The following is a 19,874-nucleotide window of genomic DNA, read 5'->3' on the forward strand; positions in this document are numbered from 1 at the left end:
TCTCCTGGATCCTCTTCCTATGACCCTCCTTGCCTCTCTCGCTCCTCGTCCAAAGCCCCCCCCTGCTCCTCCTGCCAAGCTCCACCCTGCTCCCCCTGCTAAGCCCCTCCCTTCTCTCCCTGCCAACCCCCGCACCGCTCCCCCCGCTAAGCCCCTCCCTATTCGCCTTGTTGACACCTGCCATGTTCTTTTTGCTAAGCCCCGCGTTGCTCCTCCTGCTAAGCCCCGCGTTGCTCCTCCTGCTAAGCCCCGCGTTGCTCCTCCTGCTAAGGCCCTCTCTGCTCCTCCTACCAAAGCCCTCTCTGCTCTTCCTGCTAAGACTCTCCTTGCTCCCTCTGCTACGCTTTTGGCTGCTATTCCAGGGGCCCTCAGATCATTCATGTCCCGTATTCTATCATTTCTGACCTGGGACTCCACAGGTGTCAACTAACTATGACACTGTATCATATTGTACATAGGTGTTTTGTTGTAAATAGTGTGTTTTTTGTGTTTGTGTGGAAAAAAAAAAAAAAAAAAAAAAAAAAAAGTTTTCTGCTCCCCCTCTTCTTGTGTCTGTTCCCACAGAGCTGGTGGTGACGAGGGCTCCTCCTGCAGCAGACCAGACCAACCCCTCTTCTCTGTTTTTGTGTGTAGGCAGCACGGTGGCTGAGTGACAACACTCATGCCTCACAGGAAGGCCTGTGAGGAGTTTTTCATGTTTCTCCCCGTGTCTGGATGGGTTTCCTCCGGGTACTCCGGTTTCCCCCATCAACTAAAACATGAACTAAAACATCTTTCAAATAATATAATATTCTTAAAGCATACATGTTGTTTTTGTGATTCTTGTGAAATGCCAATTGAGTGTTTTTGTCCTTTGTGTTCAATGCACTTTGTTCAGTGGAATAGTTCTTGTGAAATATATATAACAGTTACAAACTAATAACACATTAACTTCCAGTACCTGGTTTTCATGATTAAGAGGTCACTATTGTAGCATTTGTGTACACTGCACTGCTTTTATGTGTGGAGTTTGCATGTTTCTGCCTGTGTCTCAGTGGGTTTCAATGAGCAGCACACTAAACTTTCTTGGTCACAAGAATTTTCCTTGTGACCAATGAGCAAGTTTGTTTCAAGCATCACTAAAATAAACAAATCTGATTGCACAGTAGGAGTAGAGACCGATATCCTGTTTAAAAATACAAAGGTATTAACTTTGGATTTGCCAGGTGACTAGTTAATAGTAATTCCACAGTTTCCATAGTCCCTCCTGTGTTTGTGTGTGTGGGGGTGTGTTTGAGGGTGTGTGGGGGTGGGTTGGGGTGTGTGTGTGTGGGTGTGTGTGTGGGTGGGAGTTCTGCACAACATCTTCATGAGTTCAGGTGCATTCCATAGGTGTGCGCCCCCTGGTGGCATGTGTCTTTTACCTTCGCGCTAGTAAATGAAGCTTGATTTACTAAGTTTGATGTAGCGCTGCACTGCTAGAAAATACCTTACAATATTAAAATTAAATGAACTGGCACGGCATAGAAGGTAAACAGCGCCCCCTACTGGTATTAAAGTGGTTTAGCCACAGATCAAATGAAACCTGCGCAAATACCGAATTGTTAAACTGCAATGTCCCAACTTTATGTACAACTAATCAGTGTTCTCTGGTTTATAGACTATGAATGTAAAAATGATCTCTGTTATTATGTTTTCACAAGGTATATTTTGTTAAAGTTATGAAGTAGCTACAATTGAGAAAAAATCACCTTGAACGTTATATTTGCCCATTGATATTCAATCTAAACAGAAATAAACGGGTGCGACGAAATAATAAAAAATAATGTACATAATGTATGTAACGTACGCGCAAAGACACCGGTGGAAGTGCGGTCCGTGGTGTGGGCCTGTCCCACTTCAGCAAGATGGCGGCTACACTGAGGAGGGCAGATTCTCGACCAGAATCTTCAAACTACACTTTGAAGAGTACTTCGAAGGGACCATTCAAAAGGTGCATTTGGCGAATTGGGACACGGCCGATGTGGCCGATGTGGAGTGAAAACTCGCTAATGATTATTAGTGCTGTTTAACCCCTTAACGTTCCGACGGCCCGCCCTCGGGCAAAGATCCGCGCGTAAAATTACGCCCGCGTAATTGCGTAATTTTTGTAGTTTTGTAGTAGTTTTAAACATGATGTAGTTGTTTTAAACGTGACGAAACGGACAAAACAAAGAAAGTACGCGACCGAGGACACTGTGGATGTTTGTACAAGTTAAACTAGAGGCATCTCGACCCGGAGCGGTTCGTGGAACCGAGTGAAGATCTCATGGTGGACTCAGGAGCAGAGGGACTTTATGATTTGATGGACTGGATGCTGTTCCTGATCGGTAAGTGTGGTTTATTCTGCTATTGACTTAATTGTGGGTCAAATGTGTATTATGTGTAATCATTAGTATTAGCTAATGCCAATCTGCGCCCCCCGACCACCACCAGTCATCACACACACACCACTTGGGCGAAGTGTCTTGCCTAAAGACACAATGACAGAAGTTGGTCCGAGCGGGACTCGATCCTTCAACCTCTAACCACTGAGCCCCTGTCACAGAATGACTGTCACATGTACAGTGTGTTTTTATTTTCCCATGTGTGTTTGTTTACATTTTGAAGTGTGTGGTTTGTAAATATATATTTATTTTGACCCATACCACTTGTTTTGACTATATTTTATATACAAATACACATTATATATTGTGTTTTGATATGTAAATGTACAGTAATAGAGCAGCTGTGCAGATACAGATTCCTCTCAGTGTGTATTGGTCATTGACTGTCACTAGTTCATGAGTTGTAAAAATCAAATGATCGTGTCATATACTGAAAAAGAGTTAACAGACTGTCTCCCAGACACAGTAGGACAATCTCACTCAGTCACAGCAAAAGATTCACACAATGGCTTATACTCATAATACAAGTCAGAGCCTTATCATGTTAAGTGTGTTTTCAACATTGGAGTTTACAGTTGTCTTGGTTTGGTTGGAAGCTCATGTTTTGCCATAGTTAAAATTAAATATTTATACTTTCAATAGCATTGACATACTACACAGGTCATGAGCAAGATTTTTGTCATTTTCATTGTCAAGTGGCTAAAGCACGTAATTAAAAGTCTTATAACAGAAATGTAAATGCGGCAATTTGATTCTTTTAATAAACCATTTAACTTGGATGGATGCGATGCAGCATGACCACAGTGCACACGTCTGATGTCGCTCACAGTGGTCCATGGGACCACTCAGGGAGTTTGTGTGTTTGCTCAGACTTGTGAAAAATTAGAGGGAACATGCCACCGTGTACAGCAGCTCCAAGCTAACAGTCACTTTTATTAAAAATGTAAAATAAACATAAATTAGCCTACCTAAAAGACTGTACAATTGTCTTTTATATGTTGAATACTTCAGTGTGTGGCGTTGTTTTAATATGTATTATGCTTCAAAATTAGAATTAGCATTAAACACAAGTGAAGTATTCATTTTTTAAAGTAGTTTTAAACATGTTGTCTGTGACATCCACCCGCAGCGCTCTTTCCACTGCCTTTTGTTTAAATGGTATAGTATAAATAGTATAATTTTAGTGTGACTCTGCAAAAACCTCATAAATAAAACTGGACAGGAAGTAGTGACACAAACAGTGAGGTTGCTGGATGCTGTTATGTACAAACCAATTAGCAAGAAATCCAACCTTCTACCCCAGCTCCTCCTCCAGTCTTGTAACTACACCCAGGCCATAGAACCTGACATGTGTAGAGTATAGTGCAGCACTCAGTCCAACAACACACTCTCAACAGAAAACTGTGAAATATAAATATTGGCCCAAATAGGAAAATGTTTCACAGATTTTTTTCTTTTGGTTTCAGTCCAATCACACATTAAAGAAACAAAAGTGCAGGTGTCAAATGTAATTCAAGTTTTATTTTACAAACAGACGGCTTATAAAAAAACAAAACACATGTACAGTCCAAGACTCGTGTGCAGCGTTAAACAGAAGCTGATCAGCGATACTCTGTGTCCGAATCCACCCAGGTACTCCTTTGGGTACTCATTTTAAGTACTTCTCTGGGTACTCCTCTGGAATGCTCCAATTGTACAAGACGCAAAAGAATCATTAAAAAAGCAGTGAAGTATAAGAGTCATCGCCCCCTTCTGGTCAGCCCCGGGTACTGCCAGGCCTGTTCGAGAAGCGAAGGAGGCGCAAGGACACTTTGCTCAAAAAGATTGTGGTCCACTTGTTCGTCAGAAGTCACAAATGTTCCAACGTTCCAACATTTGAAATAAAAATCCATGAGGTGTATCGGAGCTCCGCATGCACCGGTCGGCAGGTCAGGTCAGGAGCAAGGAAAATCATAACTCCATTTTTAATTTGCAGAAAATCCAATCTGCAGGTCCAGTTTTTTCAATTATATCCGAGATTCTTATAGTTTGGAGTGAAAAAGCACCAGATGAAATCAAATTTAAGAGATCAACGTCAAATGTCAAAAATAATTATGGTTGTCAAGTTAGTTTTTGGGCAAAATCATGTAAGAAACCTTCAGGAATTCTGAAAAATGTAAACGAAGGATAGTCCACTGTTTTCAGGTACATTCCAAAAGGCAATCCCAGTTTGGAGAAGCAAACTGCCAGACAAGAACCAGGGCAAAAATATTAAAATAAAATCATTAAACAGCAAAACATATAACAATGTCATTTTGGGCATTTCTGAAAAAATAAAATAAAAATACAAAGGCAGTGATCACTCCTGCATCATCCAGGTTTGTAAACATACTTTTAAATCCCATTCACACACAGATCCCAGAAAATTGCCAGGTAGAAAATTCCACTCTCAGCAATGAGCCCCATTCACACATGCACCAGTCCCAGAACATTGTTGGCTGCAGGGGGCACTACTTTGTTCGCACATAACCTGCATTTGGCTCTGCGTTTGATCACAATAGCTGAGTGTAACCAGGGAAACCAAGATCGTAACCAACGAAACCACACAGCGATGGTTTCTGGCTTTATTCACACATACACCTTCTCTGCACGTTGCTGGTAGTTTAGCTGGGAAATTGCCAGATCAAAAATGGGGGTAAATCAGTTCTGTTCTGTTTTTGATGAGAAAACAAGATTATCGCAAGGTTAAAAGCTCAAAAAGCAGGTTTATCAAAATATAGGGTCTTTAGAATATTAATGTTTTGTCTTTAAAAAAAAAAAAAATGCAGGTTGACGTCATCAGAGTATAGAATTGATTTTTTTCAAAGGCTGGGCGATAGGGCAAAAAAACAATGAATGAAGATTTTTTTCCTCAAATTGATCAATCTCAGTTTTCAATTTGATTACATTTTTATTTAAACATAAAATAAAATGCCCTTACAGTATAGATTTCCTGAACATAAACCAGACAAACTTTTAATCAGTGCCATTCCTCTGTTGTAGGAATGCTGTAGGCCTCTCCATTAAAAACACCAACACTGATCACTGGCCGTTAGACATGACTGAATCTTGATCTCAGTTACAAATTGATTAATTGCCCAACCTATTTTTTTCTGAACTTAAACATAACATAATTTTTAACATACTTTTAAACTTAAGATTTTTGGTTTATTCAACTTTTAATCCAACCTCAAAGTTTCATCATTTATAAAAGGTATACAAAAAGAACAAAACTTCCTTCCGAACTCTTTCGTTGGAAATTTAAATAATAATCACATAGATAAATATCACATGGCTTTTAGAGCACAGAATATTTGGATTGTTTGCGCCCTCTGCTGGCAGAAGCAATGAAACAAAGCACAGCTCCAGCTATGTTAACATTATAACACAGCCAAATATGTCTCTTCTACACATATTTTGACAATGCTCCAGAGTGCTTCTCCAAACTGGGAGTGGGCCATCTTTAGAAGGACAAAATTCCAGACCACCCTTTTGAATCTCTGCTCACGTCATGTTTGGATCTGTGCTCCTGTCACTTTTGTTCCTGTCAGTCCACCTGTCCATCAGGTTAAAGCTCCAGTGTGATTGTCTGTTAGCAGAAGTCGTCATCCGCGCCGTACAGGTCAGCTAGCTTACGGAAGCGCGGGCCCCACTCGCTCAGGTACTGGTAGTCCTGGTCCGCTTCAGAGGAGGCGGAGCCGAGTGAGCTGAGTGACTCTGCCACTGACCCTGCTCCCTCGTAGGCATAGGTGGCCAGAGAGTCATATGGGGGCGCTGTGGGGTTGCAGTCGTGCTCCAGGACTCTTTGGTTGATAAAGTCCCGCACATCGCCGTTGTTGTCGCGTGGGCCGAGAGGGGGGAGGAGCATTGCGGATGGGGCATGTCTGCGGAGGGGTGGGTACAGGAGGGTATCGGTGGGCATGATGTCACGTCTCTGTTTGGCGGGCTCCTCCAGGACAGCAGCAGAGTCCGGGTGACGCAGAGCACCCATGTCGAAAGCCTGGGTGTCCTCCTCTCCTCCGCCCTCGTCGTTGTAGCTCACCACGTTGTCCCGGACATCCTCTTTAGAGATGATCAGAGGCTCCTGCTTCCTCTGCCGCTTCAGCGCCGCGAACAAGAACACGATCACTGACAGGGAGAGAAGGAGGTAAGAAAATACTGATGCTGTATCTACAGACAAGACACTACTATCTCATCCATGTAAATCATTATTGTAACAGGTTGCTAGTGACAAAGGCTGTGGGCAGAAGTAGTACAGTCACAGTAGTAGTGTGTAGTGGTAGTTGTTTAAGTACTTATTGAGTTAAAAGAACCGTAACTAGGAGTAGCAGGAGTAGAAGTACTAGTAAGTATAGCAGCACACAAAAGTTTCGTGTGCTTCTAGTAGTAATAGTTGCACTAGTACCTTCTGAGTAACTCAGCTGTGTACAGTACAATATTATTAGCAGAAATGCTTTCACAGCAGAACATACAATTGGAGTAAATAAAGCAGCAGTAGTAACAGCTACTGAGCAGCAAAGTTGCCGTGGTTGTAGTATCTACTAAGTAGTTTAACGTCACACTGCAGTGATTACAGTAGCAATATAGTAATCACCGACTTGTAAAACTGCACACAGCAGTACATCAGTAGTGGTAACAGTAGCAGTACTTACTGAGCAATATCACAGCACATAGCAGGATAGCGATGAGTGCTCCTGTGCTGAGCCCCGGGCTGCTGCTTAGCGCCTCAGCGTTGCACAGTTCCATGTTGCCGTGACGATCACACGTGCACACTCGCACCGTGAGCGTGCCCGTGCTGCTCTGCATGGGGTAGTCTGCGTCTGTGATCACCACGGCAACCAGGTACACGCTCTGCTGCAGTCGACTGTAACTGTTCCTCCGAGTCAAAATGGCCGCCGTGTTATCTGCACAGGAGAGGGAGAGTTAGGCCATGTTTAAATGAAGCTGCTCTAGTCATCCTGGCGTGGTCAGCGTGGTCAGCGTGGTCCTGTACGTCATAATTAGTCCCGGTTTTGTCCTAGTTTTTGTTTTAGATTGGGTTTCAGCAGTTCAACAGTCAAACTCTGCAGAGTTAATGGAAGTCAATTCCCCATTCATTTTTCCCAAAGACTTTTAGATTTTAAAGGCCGGACAGAGGCTAACTAGCTATGTGCTAATTAATGTCTGTAACACAATTGTTTTCAGTCCAAATACTTAAAATCTGGCAAGTAGTTTAAAAAATTTCAGAAACAAATTTTAAATAAAACCACATAGCTGATTAGCTCTATCAGGATTTCAAATGTTTTTTTTCCTGGAAAATCTATGGGAAAAACAGAATTTACAAATTCCAGCGCAAAAAGCAAAATTTTTTGCATAAGTAGTACAAGACTTTGGAATCTAACGCTTCAACTGTAGTGAAGTAATAGTAGTGATGATAGTAGTAGTAGCTGCTGAAATAGAAGTGAAAGTACATAGCTCAAACTGCACTCATCTACTGTGGACAGCAGATGGCAGTACAGGATGTGGCCTCACCTCCGTTGTCTCTCACAGTGAAGTTGCTGCGGTGAGCGCCCTCTGGTGCCAGGCTGAAGAAGAAGCGGTGTCCAGAGGAGGGCTCATCCGGGTCCACAGCACTGATTGTCTGGATCCTCTGCAAGAAAACAGACCGAGTATGAATATTTACTAAATGTATTTATCTGGCTATCATTTAGTTTTCTGTAGTTTTACGTTGATTGTGTACACACGGCTGCATACAGGCACCTCTAGCTTCATTGCTCTATTGTTTTAACTCACTAATCTTCTTTAGTTATGGTTTAGTCTTGGATTCAGCCCTGACATAGTCCTCATTTAAATCCTGGTTTTGATCTGGTTTCCAGTCTGGTCTTAGATTGGTCTGGTCTGATTGGTCCCAAACAGATGGAGCAGATGAAGATGTGTGTAAAATATGGAAAGGGCAGAACTTAAAGGGGCACCATGGAACTTTTCTGGTCCGCCACCTGCTTGTGTCTGGTTCTAGACTGAAAACAAGACATTCTTAAATACTGATCAGGTTCTCATTTGTACCAGGTAGAGTTGTCAAAAGTATTGAAAATCAGATACTGTTCTGTGGAGAGGCGAGCCCATCACTACAAAAATGTTTTTTGTTTTAAAAAAAAAAGTATTTCATAGGAACAAAACGCCAGATATAATTATTATTACACTGCGGAACATTCCAGAAAAAAGAAATAACATCTCCATGGAGACTCTCACTATCACCACCAGAAAAGTTACATATTGCACCTTTAACCTACATTGCATCTTTCATATTTGTTTAAACATTTCTTGGGTGTCTACAGCTGTTCCCTCTGCCCCTGTACCAATCTGCTGCTGCTGAGGATTATGTAAATATGAATATATCTCCCGCTGAGCTGTACTTGTCTCTGCGGTGGGCCCTGTGCCCCGGCTCAGCTAAAGCAGAGAGGTAATTAGCATTTCATATACACCTCTGCATCTCGTTAATTAAATGATTGGCTCCAAACAGATGGAGCAGATGAAGATGTGTTTGAAATATGGATGTGTGCTCAACTTAAAGGGCATTATGGAACTGAAACTGGTTCACCACCTGCTTATCTCCATGGAGATGTTACAGCTGTGCCTAAAATGTTCCACAGTACGGCACTAAACTGGAAACAAGCAAACATAAAATGACTCTCTCTGCTCTGAATGGTCACTACATAAACCCCAGCACCTGCAGCCAATCAAGAACCAGTGCTAGTGCAGCCTCTGCAGCTCAGTGAGTGAATTCTGGAGGTTCTGAGCTTTCACATGAGGCCTGGTCTGTTCATGAGGTATGACTTGGTTCATTCCTGGTTTAGCTCTGGTTCAGTCCCAGTTTGGCACAGGTTCAGTCCTGATTCAGTCCTGGTTCAATTACCTGTGCGGCCTTGCTTTTCTCACACACGTAGGTCTCGTAGGTAGTAGCCAGCACAGGGGGGTTGTCATTAATATCCAGGACCTTGATGTACACGTTGACAGTGCTGCTCTGTCGTGGGTTATCTGTGAGACAACAGAGACAATATATCATGTAATATATACATTGTACAAAGAGATGGAGGGTCCGTCACCTGCTTGTCACCATGGAGATGTCATTGCTTTGCTGGGAATGTTTCACACTATGGAATTAAACTTATTCCACATGGAGACAAGTAGATGTGCTACTCATGCTAAGTGGTTTATGCATTAGGAAATAATTAAGCTGTGTTTTGTAATATACTGAAGAAGTTAAAGCTCCTTTACGCTCCACTTTTGTACGTAAATAAATTGGTGCATCTATACTTCCAAACATTTCTAATGCCAAGGCTGTGTTCTCTTAAAACACCAGAGGGCGCACAAAGTCAATTAGAGCAGGGGTTCTTAATCTTTTTCACCTTGCGGCCCGACGCTTTCTGTAAAAGGTAACTTGGGGCCCAGTCTCATACTAAATGTATTATACTCTTCTGATTTTGCTGCTTGGGCCCTACTTTGTGCCCCGACCCTATGGTAAAGAATCATAGAGTTGGAGAATTAACCAAAGCGGACAAAATAGACCGGTGTATAAACAAACACAGAGGAGCCCACGGCAGATTTTAGATTGCATTCTTTGGAAAGGAGTCAAGAAAAGATGAGAGAAGCATTTATTTGTTTTTCAGCTGATTATAGTCACTGTTTTAAAACGTTTAGGCTCCACTATTAGGTTAGCGGTAACTCATGTACAGCTCTGTTGGCAAGATTCCACCTGTTTTGTAGAGATGGACCAGATAATGGGCAGAAGAGAGGAGACACAGAAGCCTCCATGTGTGTCCATATATGTCTAGAATGCAGAGTATAATTAGCCTTAAGCCTATTTTAGATTATTCGTAAGTAGGCCATCGGTCTGTCTATAGTCTCGATCAAGATTATGTTTTGATCTTCCTCTTGGTTTAGACCTCGTTTATTTCCTTATAAGGTATAACATTTCTTGCCGTATTTTGGTTTGAAATGTTTAAGAAACCCTCCTCCAAAACAATCATTTTCCGTTCATATGTGATCATTTGCATGTCCTTATATTAAATGTGTTAATGCTTTTCTTGAATATTCTGGAGTGATGGTACTGACTGAACTCGGAGGCGATGACGGAGATGTTGTGCCAGGCGCTCTCCTCGCGGTCGATGGGGCGCAGCAGGAAGATGGAGCCATTTCCTGGGTGGACGTTAAAGATGCGGTCCAAATCCGTGCGCCGGTCTATGGCATACCTGCATCACCAAGCATATATCAAATCTCACACTATTAAAATACTACTACTGAGCCCAAAACAACATTGTTTTTGTTTTTTTTAATTGAAGGAGGGTCTGTTACAATGATAATGTTATCGATTAGCCTACAATGTCCCACACTATGAAATTAAACTTATCTTAAAAAACAAGTGGCCCTACTGGAATCTGGTGTATTCCATCTACAGGCAGTAGAAGGAATTACCATGGAAGAAAAAGTTGGCCAACAAACCCTGACATGCCCCGTTTAAGCAGTTAATGGACGTAATTTGACAGGAGAAATGCTTAGAACAAGTCTTGAGTCTATTATACTTAAAAACTGCACAGGGTTTCAACTTGTGACATAACAATCCTGGGAAATTTCAAACCGCATGTTTTGATTATAGCTCAGGGGCAGCTGACCCAAGTGTGAATGAAGCGAACTCAAAACTCCAGCTATGTTTTTGATAAGTGTTATAATATGGACAAAAGCTCAAAAAAATACATTTTACATTTGCCTGTAATTTAATAAATGCAAGATAGAAGTTTAATGTAATACTGTTTATACAAGTATATACATTTTAACCTAATGGTATTATATTTATTTTATTTTTTGTATATATGTTTTTGTGTATTTTTGAATATGTAACGTAATGTGTTCACAATTTCTTATGTAAAATCGATATAAAATCTTAAATAGGACTAAAAATACTATATCTATTCTCTTACAGTTAATTTTGGAGAGCAATCGTGATGCGAAAGAATACCCTTATATTTAGAATACAATGATATTTGAAGTGCTTTGTGTCCCTGTGTAGTCTGTGCTCCTCCTTTCCACAGCCACATCTCCATACATAATACAACTGAAGTCCATCGATGCTTCTCTGTCCTCTCTACCGTCTGCAGTTGTATTGTGAATCAGTACTCTCTATAGCTCATATCAAAAAGGATGAATATATTATAGTGTATATACAGCAGTGGCATTTCTTAATTATAGTCCCCAGTGAACAGCCTTTCCAACCCGCTTCAGTGGCTTTGGTTTTAATTAAGAGGCACTAGGCTGAAGAATATTTGCTCTGTATTTACTCTGTCCAGATGAGTGGGCACAGTGGGCACAAGTTCTGCTGCACATCAGTGGAAGACGTGAGTGTACTTTGTTACTTTACTTTGTTAATGTAGTACAATTTCATTTTATTTTTTATTTTTTTATATTATTATAAATTGTTTACTCCTATTATATTTTAGGGCAGCTATCTGTACTTCCTTCTCTACTCCATTTTTAAACGGGATTTTAAAAAAAACAACTAAAAATTCCATCTCTTCTGTGGACCTGGATAAGTTCTTCTAGTTCTGGTTTAGTCCTGGTTTAATCCTGGTGTACTCCTGGTTTAGCCCTGGTTTAGTCTTGGTTTAGTCCTGATTTAGTCCTGGTTTAGTCCTGGTTTAGTCCTGGTTTAATCCTGGTGCAGTCCTGGTTTAGTCCTGGTGCAGTCCTGGTTTAGTCCTGGTTTAGTCCTGTTTTACTCCTGGTGTAGTCCCAGTTTAGTCGGTATAGTACTAGTGTAGTCCTGGTTTGGTCCTAATGTAGTCGTGGCTTAGTACTGTTTTTTCTCCTGGTGTAGTACTGGTTTAGTCCTGGTGTAGTCCTGGTTTAGTCCTCTTTTACTCCTGGTGTAGTACTGGTTTAGTCCTCTTTTACTCCTGGTGTAGTACTGGTTTAGTCCTCTTTTACTCCTGGTGTAGTACTGGTTTAGTCCTCTTTTACTCCTGGTGTAGCACTGTTGTAGTCCTGGTTTTGTTCTGGTGTAGTACTGGTTTACTCCTGGTGTAGTACTGTTGTAGTCCTGGTTTAGTCCTGGTGTAGTCCTGGCTTTCTCCAGGTGTAGTACTGGTGTAGTACATGTGTAGTACTGGTGTAGTCCCGATTTGGTCCTGGTGTAGTCCTGGTTTAGTTAAAGTCTAACTTGAGTAACAGAGCTTCAGACAGCGCAGTGCCTCTAGTTACCTTCACACCCCAAGGGATATTGATGACATCACCTACACAGTATGTATACATGAGCAGTGAGTGTTTGTTCCTTACTTGACCGGGCTGCGCGCTCCGTCCGGGTCCACCGCGCTGACCGCCCCCACAGCTGACCCGACCCCCGCGTCCTCCTTGACCTCCAGCTCGTACCAGGGCTTGTCGAAGAGGGGCGGCTCGTCCACGTCCTCCACACTGATGCGCACCGTGGCCATGTTGTTTGAGCCGACGGAGGAGAAGCGCGGGTCTATGTGAGTGTTCTGCACCTGGATCTCCACCGTGTAGGACTGTTTGCGCTCATAGTCAAGAGGCTGAGGGAGAGAGGGGTTTAAGTTAAAGGTGCACCGTGGAACTTTTCTGATGGTGTCTGCCATCTGCTTAACTTAATCTGTTTTTGCACTATGTAACTAGTTCGAAGATGGAGATGTTATGGTTTTGCTTGAATGTTAAAGGTCCCATATTGCACTATTTTCTGATCTATGTTACAATGTGTCCTCATCATAACCAAACCTGGAGTTGTGTTTTGTTTCATTCACACATGTTTAACACGAAAACCCTGCATATTTAAGCTCCATGATCATTTCAGCCCTCGAATTGCCATCTTTGAATTAAAGGTAAAAGGAGCTGTTAACTTGAAAACTACCACTTCATGACATCACAATGAGGAACAGAGCATTCTGAACTTTGGAGATGTAAACAGACTAATAATAAAGTGTTACTCAAGCATGTGTGAATGAAACAAAACACAAGACCAGGTATGTCCAGGTATGTTTGTTTGTTTATTTATATTTATTTATTCATTTATTCATTTATTTATTTATTTATTTATTTATTCTGTTATAGATGTTTCTTCTCAAAAAATACATTCACAAATATAAATTCTGCCTCTCCAAAGATCTAACCTTTGCTTGAGCTGGTGACGTACTGTGGAACACTCTAGCGAGACCAGAAATCCACCAGAAAAATGAACTTTAAATGTTCCACAATATGATTAGGAGGTTTAAAATTAGCAGGAGATATCATGAGTACAAGTTACAGGTCAAAGGCTGATTGAGATTATTGACAGTAAGTGAGTGTATGTTTTTGCCAGCAATACATATATCTGTATTTAAGAGGTAAAAAAAAGGTACGTTTAATGCCATATTGTGGAACGTTCCAGACACAGCATTGGCATTTAAATGGAGCAAAGCAGGAAGCGTATCATTCATCAGAACAGTTTCACTTTCTAAAAAGCTTGAGTATGAAAGCCCACACGTATTCCCAACTGTTGGACACAAAAACATGTAGTAAATCCAGTTGACTTGTTTGTTGTTTAGTTTGTTTGGGGCACATCACTTTTGGCTCCGCCCCAAACAACAATGCTGCTGTGTGATTGGTCTGATGACTCAAACGCAGTAGCAAATATTTCATGTGACACAGTTGTTACTGAAACTGCCCGAATGACGCATTTTGGTTGGAACATATTATTCTTTATCTCGGGTGTACAAAGATGGATAGAAATGTGATTGCTAGAGGTGCCACTAAAACATTAAAAACAGGAGCAGGTGTAACTATTAAATTGCATTTGTGGCACCAAAGTATCTAGTTTTGCATGTCCTTGAAATATATTCCATTTTAGTGAAGATAAACAGCCAAAAGCACCTTTTTCCCCATCTCAGTTCTTCATTTTATACAGTGTTAGGCCCGTCACGATAATTACTATATGGACTTTTGGGGCTCAATATTTATCATGTGCACAATTTCTTTGCAAAAGCAGGGAGATTTTTACCATTTTTATGTAATAACGTAAGATTTGAGCTGTAGAGTGGCATAAAGTGGTTTCAATATTATCGTTTATTGCAAATTTCTCTGTAGCTGTTTAAATTGATCACCTGCTTATATTATATCTCTGTAATCTAGTACAGAAAGAAAGATTGCTTGAACAATTTCGTTTCTGTACTTCAATAGTATATGATATTTATCTCGGTAATACAATCATAATTTCAATTTTAAACTGTTACATAATTACAAGATATGTTTTTTAAAGGCTTTATCCACAGCTAAAGTTGGTCTATAACATTTTTGTCCCATATGATTCCCTGTGTTGTCTGACCTTGTTGACTGAGATGACTCCCTCCTGACTCTGTTTGTCGGTGGAGATGTGGAACACGTCCATGCCGTCTCCGCTCACGATGGTGAAGAACATCTCAGCGTTCTGCCCGATGTCTCTGTCTGTGGCCCGGACTCGCCCCACGGGAGAGCCGTGTTTGAACGACTCAGGCACCCGGAACTGGTAGATACCTGAGGAGAGACAGAGAGAGCGGGGTATTATCATTTCTCATTTCTTCTTACTGCTGTTTTTAGAGTTTTTCCTTGTCGAGAAGGACAGGGGGCGCTCTGGGACAGTTATCCATTTGCTTGTTTTCTGTGAATGTTAATCTGTTTAATTTTTAAAGCCTTAAAAACATGAAAAACCGCAGTGATCCAAAGTTATTTTTTATACAGTCAGAGCATAATTATTCACCATGATGAGTTTATAAGATCTTTTTCACAACTTTCAGAGACCAGTGGAACATTCCAGCAAAGCAATAACATCTCCATAGAGACAAACTAGTAGCTTCACTAGAAAAGGTTCTTAGTGCATCTTTAAAGCTGCACCAGGCAACATTTTACTCAAAAAATAAACTACAACAAAACCATGCTTTTTCATTTTGGTAGCGTTTATTGCACTGAAAAACTCGTGACCTCCTTAAGCATTCTTTTTTGGTCTGCTTTTCTTCAGAATATGGCATCTATCTCCATGGGAAAAGCAAGTTATGCCTTTAAGCCTAGTTATAGATCAGATCTGTAGAGAGGCGAGTCTGTCCAAGTGTTTTTTAAAGCATTTTTCTAACCAATAAAAACACCTATATTTGAATAGATGTAATATAGTCTTACAACTTTATTATTGACTATTCCAGGGAAAGCTAAAACTTCTCCACGAGTCTCCATTGGAAAAGTTACACAGTGCATCTTTAATATAATCATTACACTCAATATTTTAATTTAACATAATCTAAACCAATTTAAATATGATGTTGTACAATATATCATACCTTAATCCTGATAAGTACTCATGCTGCTTGATACACACATACACACACACACCCACACACACCCCCACACACCCCCACACACGCCCACACACACCCCTACACACACACACCCACACACGTACACACACACAGGCTCTGTTCCCCCTGGTCAGCACTCCTTCTCCGTAGCTTTGTCCCAGCCTCAGCGATTATTTAGTCCGAGTGGGGAGCTCCTTTGTTGGACTGTCTACCTGTCCCCGCTCCCTATAAAAGAGCGAGGCGTGCGGTGGTTTAGCGCGCTTATGTCAGCTACACGTTTCAAGGCCTGAATCAAACTTTCCCTTTGTCAACGTTTTAGTTCAGCTTTGTTTCTGAGGAATCGCTGTCAAAAGTAAACCGTTCTTAAGGAGTCAACCAACGTAAGAAGGTGACAAATATAACTGTATTAAAGCCCTTCACACAAAGCCCTGTGTTCCGTAGTATGGTTTTAACTTTGTGTTTCCACAGAATCATGCAGGTGACTTAGAACATTGCACAGTGTAACTTTAAGTAGGCCAAATATTTAAACTATAGCTCTGTGATTGTTTCAGTGCTTTCAGGCAAATGCTTTATGACCTAAGGGAGTGCCAGAGGTCCCATTCCTTTGCAGAAAAGAGATCAATACAAACAGAGAAATAATTATTTTTGAGCATAAAAGTGGACAAAATGATCTTTAAAAAGCACACATTCATGACCTAATTCTGCACTGTTTTCTGTTGCATAATTTATCCATCAAAAAAATGTGCACAAATCAAAACAAGAGGAAAACACTGTCCATATTATTAATTTGGCGGTCTCTAAAGTTTTGATTTTAACAGTTCACCAACACTCTTTTTATTTTTAAATTTTTTTCCCCCAGGTGTTATGAATTAAAATTAAAACATAACATTTTTTATTTATTTATTTTTTAGGTTTTACGAATTAAAATTAAAACATACTATATTTTATTTATTTATTTATTTATTTTCAGGTTTTACAAATTAAAATTAAAACATAACATTTTTTATTTTAATTTTTTTCAGGTTTTATGAATTAAAATTAACACATACATTTATTTTATTTTTTTTAAATATTCATAGAACATCTGTATCTCGACAGGGATCAGGAAACAGGCAGAAACTTCAAACAACTTTTATCTGGTTTGAAAACAAAACCTGAAACTTTTAGTCATTAACAATTTTGAGTCCTGGAAATTCAACATTTGGGGGTGGAAATTTTTTTTTGTGATTTATTGGGCATTTTCGTTCATTTAAATGTTAAATATGGCCTTATTTGTAAGTGTATGTAACTTAATAGTCCTCAAAATAACACTACAACATACACAAATATAAAATAATGCGTGGGCGGACTTGTTCTTTAGCAGGTTATAAAGGGATAATTTATTTGAAAATGTAGATGAAAACACATTTTTATTTCAAAATGACAAACCGATGAATAAAAACTCCAGGAATCATAACATGGGTGAACGTTTAAAATGGTTGAATTTGCATAATCCCCCTCACTCTCTTTCATTCACGAACATTAGACTGTGGTTAAAAACTGGAGAATATATTATACAGATCCAGATGTACCGGGGAGTAGAGTGCCGCCGTGATGGGCCACCAAATCCAATTGTGTCCTGATAAAGTCCAATTTGGAAGCCTTCCGCTGACAATCCAGACTAACCGCTGCATACTAATCTAATCCTGAGAGTTTGAGATAAATAAAGCCCGACTTCATACTCATTCTCTGCCCATTTCATTCTAATGTGTCCTGGACCCCCTGCTCTGCCAAGAGAGAGGAGAGGGAGAAACGAGAGGTATGAGCAAGGAGGAGAGAGAGAGAAGGGGGGGAAAGGGGGGAGGGAAAGCGGAGGGAGAGCAGAGAAGAGGAAGAGAGGAGGGCGATGGAGCGAAGGGGGCAGTATAGGAAGGAGAGGAGAGAGCGAAACGGGAAATATGAGCAAGGAGAAGGAGGGAGAAGGAGGGATAAAGGGGAGGGAGAGAGGAGAAGCGGAAGAGAGGAGGGAGAGAGGACAGAGCAAAGACGGAAGTATAGGAAGGAGAGGAGAGAGCGAAACAGGAAATATGAGCAAGGAGAAGAGAGCGAAGGGGGGGGGGGAGAAAAGGCAATGGAGAGCGGAGAAGAGGAAGAGAGGAAAGGGGGAGGAGAAATCGAAGGGGTAAGTATGGGGAAGGAGAAAAAAGACAGAGGGGGGTGAGAGACTGAGGGGAGAGAAGGAGAGGAGAGAAGGAAGAGGGAAGTGTAAGGAGAGGAGAGAGCGAAACGGGAAATATGAGCGAGGAGAAGAGAGAGAGAAGGGGGTGAGAAAGAAGGAGGGAGAAGGGGGGGAGAGGAGAAGAGGAAGAGAGAGGGGAGAGAGGAGAGAGCGAAGAGGGAAGTATAGGAACGAGAGGAGAGAGCGAAACAGGGAATATGAGCAAGGACAAGAGAGCGAAGGGGGGAGGAGGGGGGAGAGAAAAGGGAATGGAGAGCGGAGAAGAGGAAGAGAGGAGAAATCGAAGGGGTAAGTATGGGGAAGGAGAAAAAAGATAGAGGGGGTGAGAGACTGAGGGGAGAGAAGGAGAGAGGGAAGTGTAAGGAGAGGAGACAGCGTAACGGGAAATATGAGCAAGGAGAAGAGAGAGAGAAGGGGGAAAGGGGGGAGGGAAAGAGGGAAGGAGAGCAGAGAGGAGGAAGAGATGAGGGGGAGAGGAGAGCGCAAAACGGGAAATATGAGCAAGGAGGACAGAGAGAAGGTGGGAAAGAAGGGGGAGAGGCGAAGAGGGAAAGGGGGGAGGAGAAGAGAGAGAGAAGGGGTGAGAGGGACGGGGGAAATGGGAAATATGGGCAGGGAGAGAAGAAGGGACAGGGAACGGGATTAAGAAAGAGGTGGGAGACAAGGGTCAGGGAAGGGGGAAAGGAGGAGGTAGAGCGGAGAAGGGGAAGAGAGAAGTGGAAAGAGGGAAGGAAAGAGGTGGAAGGGGGAAACATGGGGAGGGGGTGAAGAAGAGAGAGGGGGTGAGAAAGGGAGGGAGAGAAGAAGTTAGCGAAAGGGGGTGGGAGAGAAAGAAGGAGGTGGTGGAGGAGATAGAGGGGAGAGATGGGCAGGAAGAGGAGAGAAGAAGAGAGGAGGAGAAAGAAGGAACTGGGAAAAAGCGTAGGGAGAGAGGAGAGGAAAGACGGAGAGCCGGAAGGGGAAAATATGGGGAGGGGATGAGTGAGATGAGAGAGAGGGAAAGAAGGGAGGGAGATGAGAAAGGGATGAGAGAAAGAAAGGGAGATGGGATAAGGAGAGGGGGGAGAGGGGGAAAGGGAAGAGAGGAGAGAGACTTGGTGGCGGGAGAGGGGGGGAAGCAGAGCAGAAAGAGGCAAAAAGGGGAGAAGGGAAAGAGAAAGAAAGGGAAACATGGGGAGAGAGGAGAGGCAAAGAGAGAGGGATAGAGAGGAGGTAGAGCGGGTTCAAAATATGGATACTTTGTTGTTGACCGACCAATCACGAAGTACCAGACCATGACTCAGCAGTGTTATTCTGTGCAGTCTGCAGCAGCTGTTTAATGACTAAATCCTTTTGTTGGTTTTCACATTATCAGCTCCAGCACACTCTGTTTCCACGGAAATATATCCACAGTATACAGTTATTATTTACTTTATAATCCTCCACGATAAACACGGCTGCCCACATGAAAAGTCTGTACTCTGCCATCTCTTTAAATTATGCGTCATTTTTCTAATTTTAAGACATTAAAAGCGCACTGTGTAACCTTTCCCTGTCCACCACTTGCTTGTTTCCGTGGAGATGTTATTGCTTTGCTTAGAATGTTCACAGTATGGCATTAAAATTATCTATCTCAATGAAGACAAGCAAGTGGTGCGATCAGGTCAAGTTAAAGGTCAGATCTGTGGACAGGAGAGTGTTTTTCGATGTATTTCTGACTAATAAAACACCTGTAATTGAATGAATGGAGGATGGATCTCCATGGAGACAAGCAGGTGGCTAGAAAAGTTACATAGCACATTTTTTTTGTTTTTTTTAAAAGATTTTAATATAATGTTTTCCCATGTATTTGAGCACAAAGCATTTTATTCTCTGATAATCTGGAAGTTGTGAAAAGTGCTTATAAACTCATCATGG

At 41.6% G+C, this 19,874-nt stretch overlaps 1 protein-coding gene across 2 annotated transcripts in view; it reads right to left on the reverse strand.

The window, feature by feature from the left end:
- Positions 1 to 3,914: 3,914 nt before the first annotated feature.
- Positions 3,915 to 19,874, reverse strand: part of LOC117384734 (cadherin-6-like) — a 34,825-nt gene continuing 18,865 nt past the window's right edge. The window contains exons 5-11 of one of the 2 annotated variants that reach the window (XM_033981887.2): positions 14,761 to 14,948; positions 12,729 to 12,979; positions 10,515 to 10,651; positions 9,316 to 9,437; positions 7,935 to 8,052; positions 7,076 to 7,327; positions 3,915 to 6,551 (exon numbers count right to left, since the gene is read on the reverse strand). In XM_033981887.2, the coding sequence (XP_033837778.2) occupies positions 6,016 to 6,551; positions 7,076 to 7,327; positions 7,935 to 8,052; positions 9,316 to 9,437; positions 10,515 to 10,651; positions 12,729 to 12,979; positions 14,761 to 14,948 (1,604 nt within the window). In that variant the 3' untranslated portion in view covers positions 3,915 to 6,015. The remainder of the gene's footprint in view (positions 6,552 to 7,075; positions 7,328 to 7,934; positions 8,053 to 9,315; positions 9,438 to 10,514; positions 10,652 to 12,728; positions 12,980 to 14,760; positions 14,949 to 19,874) is intronic. The other variant, XM_055228648.1, reaches the window with a different exon arrangement.

This window comes from Periophthalmus magnuspinnatus, chromosome 17, assembly GCF_009829125.3.
Source record: "Periophthalmus magnuspinnatus isolate fPerMag1 chromosome 17, fPerMag1.2.pri, whole genome shotgun sequence".
Classification (NCBI taxonomy): domain Eukaryota; kingdom Metazoa; phylum Chordata; class Actinopteri; order Gobiiformes; family Gobiidae; genus Periophthalmus; species Periophthalmus magnuspinnatus.